General features: G+C 39.7%; 1 protein-coding gene across 1 annotated transcript; it reads right to left on the bottom strand.

The window, feature by feature from the left end:
• Window positions 1-5313: 5313 nt before the first annotated feature.
• LOC123498681 lies at window positions 5314-8172 on the bottom strand. Its single transcript, XM_045246019.1, has 3 exons — window positions 7767-8172; window positions 5739-5876; window positions 5314-5471 (listed from the first exon to the last, which is right to left on the bottom strand). Exons 1-3 carry the CDS (start codon window positions 7813-7815, stop codon window positions 5314-5316), a joined length of 345 nt encoding a protein of 114 aa, XP_045101954.1. The 5' UTR covers window positions 7816-8172.
• Between the last annotated feature and the right edge of the window lie 325 nt (window positions 8173-8497).

Here is an 8497-nt window from a genome sequence, read left to right as displayed (position 1 = left end):
TCTTGGACTCTCCATGCTTGTACTTTTTTTTTAATCACATTCTGTACTCTTTCCTCTTCCTTGTTTACTAGATCTTTCAGCTTCTCCTTTTCTTTCTCAGCTTTACCGAGTCCTTCTTCCATCTGCTTCTTGTAGTTAGCTACTTCCTTTTTTAGTTCTTCGTTTTCCGCTCTTAGCCTAGCTTCATTTTCTTCCACTTTTCTTATCCTTTCTCTCAGTCTTATAAACTCCATTTCCTGTTCTTTATTCTCTTTCATTTCCATCTTCTCCTTTATCAGTGTGTGTGTGTGTGTGTGTGTGTGTGTGTGTGTGTGTGTGTGTGTGTGTGTGTGTGTGTGTGTGTGTGTGTGTGTGTGTTTTCACGAATGTTACAAGGCAGGACGGGACACATGTAACTTATCTTCGAGAGGAGAGAGGGAGGGAGGAATGGAGAGAGAGAGAGAGAGAGAGAGAGAGAGAGAGAGAGAGAGAGAGAGAGAGAGAGAGAGAGAGAGAGAGAGAGAGAGAGAGAGAGAGAGAGAGAGAGAGAGAGAGAGATGGGAACAATCTATGCCATTGGGTAATTTTAGACACAAGGCGGGACACGCATGTAGCTTATCTTTAGTGATTGGCGGAGACAAGGATGGTGGGAGGAGCACTAGGATTTCAAGGACAGCATACGGCGTGTGTAGTTGGTATCCAACACACTATACGGGACAACTGAACTGAAGAAAGCTCAAAAAAGAAATATGACGCCTACGTAAGCGTCACCGTATATGCTACTGGTGCTTCATGACGCCTACATAGGCGTCACCGTATTGAAGGGGTTAACAAGAGACAAGATGTGAAGTTTCCAGTTAAGATGATGAGTAAAGGACAGACTGAGGATATTCAGTGTGCAAGAGGGAGACAGTTGAGTGTCACTGAAGAAGACAGGATAATTATCTGGAAGGTTACGTCGAGTTGATAGATGGAGGAATTGAGTTTTTGAGGCATTGAAAAACTAATAGATTTTCTCTGCCCCAATTGGAAATCTTAGAAAGATCAGGTCAGGCGTTCCATGGCGTCCCTGTGTGATCTGTTGACTTCCTGAAGGGTTGGTCGTCTCTGAAAGGACGTGGAAAGATGTAGGGTGGTATCATCAGCGTAGGAGTGGATAGGGCAAGAAGTTTGGTTAAGAAGGTCATTAATGAATAATAGAGAGTGAGTGACAGGACAGAACCTTGAGGAACACCACTATTAAGAGATTTAAGAGAAGAACAGTGGCCATCTACCACAGCAGCAATAGAATGGTCGGAAAGGAAACTTGAGATAAAACTGCAAAGAGAAAGATAGAAGACGTAGGAGGGCAGTCTTGAAATCAAAGCTTTATGCCAAACTCTATCAAAAGCTTTTGATATGTCTAACGCTACAGCAAAAGTTTCGTCAAAATCTCTAAACGAGGATGACCAAGACTCAGTAAGGAAAGCCAGAAGATCACCAGTAGAGCGACCTTGACAGAAGCCATACTGGTGATCAGATAGAAGATTGTGAAGTGACAGATGTTTAAGAATCTTCCTATTCAGGATAGATTCATAAACTTTAGACAAACAAGACATTAAAGTTATAGGACGGCAGTTTGAGCGATTAGAACGGTCACCCTTTTAGGAACAGGATGAATGTAGGCAAACTTCCAGCAGGAAGGAAAGGTAAAAGTCGATAGACAAAGTTGAAAGAGTTTAGCCAAGCAAGGTGTAAGCACGGAAGCACAGTTTTTGAGAACAATAGGAGGGACCCCATCAGGACCATAAGCCTTCCGAGGGCTTAAAACAGCAGTCAGGAATACGAGTAGGGTGTTGCACCAGATGCACTAGGTCATGGAGGATAGCAAAGTTGAAAGCTTGTTCACCAGGATAGTCAGAGAAGGGAGAGGAAAGCCAAAGCTGGTGGTGAACATTGAAATCTCCAAGAATGGAAATCTCTGCAAAGGGACAGAATGTGCTCCACTTTGAAAGTTAAATAGTCGAAGAATTTACTATAGTCAGAAGAGTTAGAGGAGAGATAGACAGCACAGATGAATTCAGTTAGAGTGACTGTTGAGTTGAAGCCAGATGGTGTAAAACTCGGAATATTCAAGAGCATGGGCACGAGAGCAAGTTAAGTCACTGCGTACATAGATGCAACATCCAGCTTTGGAACGAAAATGAGAATAGAGAAAGTAGGTGGGAACACAGAAGGGGCTGCTGTCAGTCGCCTCGGACAGCTGTGTTTCGGTGAGAAAAAGAAGATGAGGTTTATTAGAGGAGAGGTGGTGTTCTACAGATTGAAAATTAGATCTAAGACTGCGAATGTTGCTGAAGTTAATGTAGAAAAAGTTGAGGGAGGTGTCAAGGCATTTGAGGTCATTACTGAGAGAGGCGCTTGACCTGGGGACATTTTTGGTCCCCTCCCCAGAAGGAGACTCAAACTCAATTCGTTCTAAATAGCTATTTGAGTATCAAAAAGTTCAATCATTGACACCTATAAGTCGGGTACCATATTTTACAGCTTACAAAATGCACTTTTTTTCCTAAAAATACTATTGCGTCTTCCAAGATGAATGTCATATTGTAAGACAACACCCAACCTCAAGTGAGCTTGGACACTTGACCGATAGCGACCTGGATTTGTATGTTGAGTCATTACATTATGATGTTAGTTTAAGTACTATTTAATTCAGCCTTTTATATTACGTAAACTCAGTACTTAGGTATTACAAGTATTTCCAATACCATAATCCTTCCTGCAGCTTACTCAGCATGTGGAGAAAACGGGCAGCTCCCTCGTCTCATAGCAACATACACATACACGCACACGAACCCACACACATGCCAAGTGCCTTTATACCTTTATTAATAGAACATCCAAATGGCTTACTCGTTCAAGCAAGAGTCAAAACTCCACTTGTGAATTATATTCACATTAATAAAGCCCATAATGTAAACAATACGTCCAAAACATGCCATCGCTCACCACTAAAACAAGAAAAGATGGACTGTTTCACTGTGTATACATATTTACCTATGGTGTTTTTATTTACATAGTTTTAAATTTGTGGTGAGTGCTCCAGCAAATTTGTAATGAGTGCTGAAACAATAGTGTCTTGCAGACTCCTTGCTTCTGATGTTTTTGTGTTCAGTGGTCGGGTATATGGTGAATGTGTTCTTGTATGAGAATGACCTTTTTTTTCTTAGAAATTTCTTTCAAATATTAGGGTGCGTCTTCCAAGATGCAGTGTCTTCCAAGCCGTAAAATTAGGTAATCCGTTCTAATCTTAGCAAAACCTCAAGTTTATAAAAAATTTCAATGTACAGGCAACCCCCCGCTTAACGAAGGTTCACATAACGAAATTTCGCTACAACGAAGGTTTCATTTTACTACCATCTGCTCGTTTAATGAACACCAAACTCGCTTTAACGAAGTTTTATGCAGGTAATTTTTTCCAAGTTTGAAAGCCCAGCCGTATCACGCAAGCCGACAGGCTTTTGAATACACCAGCGCCTCTCATGGACAACACATGCACCACTCACTCCCCCTGTTCAAAACAATAACAGCGTCAGCAGCAGCTCGTCTTCTCTCGCTCAACTTACCACCAAAACGCCTTGCAATGTTGCCTAGCGCTGCTAAGACCAGGAAGTCTCTTGCTCTCGAAGTGAAGCTGGACATTATTCACAGACATGAGAGTGGGGAAAAAACTAATAGCATTGCTCGCCACCATCTACTGTCTCTACTATTTTCAAGTCAGCAGACTCTATTAAGAAGGCTGGTGAGACCGTATCTTCCTTGCAAGCTAAAAGAACCACCTGAACTCATGACTCTACAATGGATAAAATGGAAAGCCTTGTGGAAATCTGGTACATAAGTTTTGTATGTGATACAATGATGCGCCCTTTGTTTACATTCCACAGGTTGCCGGTTAGTGTCTTTCCCATTTCACTCTCCGTCCCTTCATAAATCTAAGATCATCATTATAAAGTTACGTACATATATACATTAGTGTACATTATAATGACAAATTAAACTGCCTAAATGTTTAACTTCATAATTTTTACTTTCATTAAACCTTTCACTGTACTATGATGCACTCTCACTTTGTTTACTCTCAATGGAAGTTCAAGTCAGGGGTTGAACTTGTTATAATCAATTCGCTTAACGAAATTTCGCTTAACAAAGGTTTTTTTAGGAACGTAACCCCTTCATTAAGCGGGGATTGTCTGTATTTATATTCATAATTTTGATTTGTACATACCGTACGTAAAGGCTGGTGATGGATAACATAGAAGAGGGGAGAAGGATGGGGAAGAGGAGGGAGGTCATCGGAGGATGAGTTACAATCCATGAAAACATCTTTGTAACTTTTCTCTTGGTGTAATTACTGTGAACCCATTAGTGGAGGGCTATAGCTCTCTAACACTTGCACTCTCACTAGATTCCTTATTTTCACAACTAATAAGCCTCTTTGGTGCCATTGTAAGTTTCTAAATGAAAACTACAGTGGAATACCGGTATTTACTGATTACCCAATATTTTAACCACTAATAAGCCTTTCGTGTTAATGTAAGTTCATAAATGAAAAACTAAAGACAGAACGCATGAGAATATTATTTTGATGACCACGGCAGCACGACTGGCGGATGGGGGGTAAGGAAAGGCAAGGGAGCTTTTGTTTACAACCACGTGTATAGACGTTCAACTACCAGGTGTTTTTTCAAGTATTAAATTGAACTTTTGTGTTGAAGTATTGAAAAGTTTGAGTAATAAGATGTTCGAGTATTGAGTCTCCACTATATTAGAAAACATGTAAATCAATAAAAAAAATCCATTTATTTACCTTTGCTGAAGTAACAAGGTCATAAAACCATAAACAAGCAAACAACAATCCAAACAGATGCCTATATCAATGCAGGTAAAAAGATAAAAAACTGGCATGCATTGTAAGACACATCATATGATGAAGGGAAGGTTGGGAGCATCAACTCTACAGAAGACCCATACATGTTATAGTCTTGAAAGAAATCAGACTAAAGCAGTTGCCACCCAGTAAACCCTTTCCCCTTCCTCTTTCCCACCATTTCAACCTATTGAAATATATATTTTCTAAACAGTTATTGATGGAAGATAAAATTCCAAACACTTGAGGAATTCTAAAAAATCAACGTGAATTCTGGATATGTCCGAGAAAATCCGGATGTATGGTATACTCTTATAATCTCAGGAACTACCAGAGATCCTAAATTCATTGAAGCTGTATTTTCATCACTTTATGCTCCTATTATTTCCGAAGCAAAAAACAACAAATGAGTTACTGAATCAAACTTACCTTTTATGATCAATCTCTGCAACAGATGGAAAAATGTACTGGCCAATGAGAGGATCCTTTGCAGCAGGACGACATCCCTCATATCGATCAGCTGGGATGTCTCGTCGATGGCCCTCCAGATTGCTTAGGCAATCACGAGTCACTTTTACATCCACTGGAGAATAACACAATCATTGAGAATGAAAGCAAATATATTTTTGGCATTATAAGAGATTCTTTCTTGTAATCTCTTCACTTAGAACATATAAAAAAACATAGTTACTTGAATAATCATTTCATATTTCTGTAGCTTTTCTGAGATCATCTTGCTTGCAAAAATAAAGCCAAATCATGCAAGTAACTCATTATATATCGACTGTGGTGTCCTTGAAGATTAAATAATAATAAAATACAAGATGCATTCCATCAAACACTAACTCACCTCCCTTCTGTTCAATGAGCTTGACACACTTATTATTGGCATCATGGCAGTAGTGGCTCCAGTAATACCGCCAATCAAAGTCATATAGGCCACATCCCGGATGTGAACTGACACACTGGTAGCACCACAGGCTGGACACTAGTAAAATAGATTCCATATTTACACATGAACTTGTGCAAGAACATCACCAAATACATGTGAATATTTTCTTATGAAATCAGTGAGTGATAGAAACCAGAATATAATGATAAAAGAAATATAAGTTAATTAAATTAAAGTAAATTAAATAATATATGCATCAGTGCAATATAATTTAATTTACTATAAGCTTAAAAAGTTAACATTAATCGAAGTTTAAATTACATGCTTAGCAAAACCAATAAAAGAAAACATTAATCTAAATAATCTTTTAAACACAAAATACTAAAGCACTGATGGAAAAAATGGTTAGGTTAAGCTGGTGTTCTTAAGTGAAGTACATGGGGGCACAAAGCCCCAGTTAGATTAGGTAAAAACTTAGATTAAGCTAGATATTTCCAGTTTTCATAAATATTAAAATTTGTTACAATTTGACTTCACCTTGAAATCCTGTTCTCCCAAGTCTCTATGCTTATTGGAGATAGGCAAAGAGAAAAACAAGATTGTATGCATTGTGTGAAACTGTAATTTTGTGCCAGTTAGGATAGCATAACAGTGGATATCAAGGGAAAGCACCCCAAATCGAACATAGTTAGTGACTTCAAAAAGGTTAAAATCACATAGCGGTAGCAGATATTCTATGTTTATCAACTATTGTTTAGGGACCTCCCAAAACCCGATGTTTTACCCTTAATGTTTGAGATTTCCCAAATTTGGTTTAAAACCCCACTTTCCCATCACGACCCAAGCTTGCTAAGGTAATTATTTATAATACATCTGCATTCCTCCCAGCCCTTCTACCACCCACCACGTAATATTCCGAATTCTTCTAAAATAACCAATCCTGTGCCTCCCCAGACCTCAGCAAGGGCAGTAACATAACCCAACCTAACAAAACACATAAAAATTACACCGATGGACTTGGAAAAATCTTGAATTTCGCTACACTCTTGAGCGCTATTACAACCATAATACATGGATGCCACACAATTTATCTACATTTAGGGCAAGGTCACCTACCCTTCAACATGTTATATGAATTTTGTGTTTATGTCTAATGCAACTGGATTGGAAAGCTCTGTCTTTGCTTGTCCTGCAAAGGGTCAGCAAAAAAAAAAAAAAAAAAAGCTATTGTTAAAATTTACCCTCTTATATATCTAGGTTTCTTAAAATGAACAGCTTATTAGTCAAAACATAGATTCCATGTGTCTTATTCAGTAACCAGAGTTAATCAACCAATGTAGCAGTGATTCTTTCCCGTGGAGGTACTTGCCATGAAACTATTCATCTATGTGTCAAAACATTGTCAGTAAATCACAATAATCAATAAAAAAAAACTCAATACCTTTCCTGTCATACAATATTCTAACTCTCTTACTGGGATGGCCAGGGATTGTCCCTGCATAGGTAAAATATTCACTTAATTTAGCTTTTGAAGTACCCTTACTCTCACTTAGTCAAGAGACTGGTGCAAATTAGTTAACATGACAAATAAATAAATACATAATTCCTTTCGCCATCCTGAAATCACTTTTCCATCCCTCCATGATGGTAATGCATTAAAATATAACTTAAGACAAAAGATGGTATCATATGAAACTACATTTGCTGTTTCTTATTCTGGATAATAATCACGAAATTTACCCGCAAAACAGAGTACCTACATCAGGTAAAAGAAAATCGACGTATGAGTGAAAATATGCAATCTACGAGTAAGTTAACATGGTGACCAGAAGTGGTACCTTGTTACCTGTAATACTTACCTATCATACGCGGCATGATCAGTTTCACCATGACTTCCTAACATACAAGGACAACCAATTTTAGCCCAAATACTAGTAAGACCACTTCAGGCTTACACTACATCAACAATATATTAACATCACTTACCCAAAGATATGAGAGGAGCAAATACGAGTGCTACAGCCTGCGTCTTCATGGTGATTTTAAACTCTCGTCAGACTGCAAGACCCCACCCAAGAAATGTTGTGGCTCGTGTCCCAATGCTCGGTGCGACGGCGACCTCGACTCTCATGCTTGCCAGCGTACTAACCGGACGCAGATTCTGAACAGCTCCGTGCCGACAACTATATCCAGTTTATCCATCCGCAGTGCTCAAGATCACCGCAAGACAAACCTAAAGTGCAGGAAAAAAAAAAACAATAAGCTGGATGACGCTAACGAAGTAATGCCTCTGGTAGAAAAAGCGGTCCAGAGTTAGACCCCGACTCCGCCATCACTGGCTCAACACCACCAGATGACCGCATGGACGCATTCACCACAGTCGCCAAGCGCATATGAGCACCATCGCCTGGCAAGACCAATAAATCTACTAAAACAGCTCCTGAGTGTACTACCCGCTCTTAGCTACGCATGTGTATAGCCGCTTCTACCCCTCCTCGCACTATGCTGCTTCTGCTGGCCCCCCAAATTCGCCCCAACCCGTGGGCAGGTAGAGCCAAGGATTCTATCACGGTCTTGATATACAAAAAGGTCTTCCATCCGCGCATCCACGGTTAGATACGTGTCTATGTCATGTGGGCCCCGGGTCGGTGTGATGCAGGCCCGCGGCGTAGGGGGCCAGACCCTGACTTCTGCCCGCGTCACACACGCCCAAGCAA

The sequence above is a fragment of the Portunus trituberculatus genome, chromosome 48, assembly GCF_017591435.1.
Source record: "Portunus trituberculatus isolate SZX2019 chromosome 48, ASM1759143v1, whole genome shotgun sequence".
In the NCBI taxonomy this organism is placed as follows: domain Eukaryota; kingdom Metazoa; phylum Arthropoda; class Malacostraca; order Decapoda; family Portunidae; genus Portunus; species Portunus trituberculatus.
Note: the sequence above shows the minus strand (reverse complement) of the source record. Positions and strands in the feature narration are given on the sequence as shown.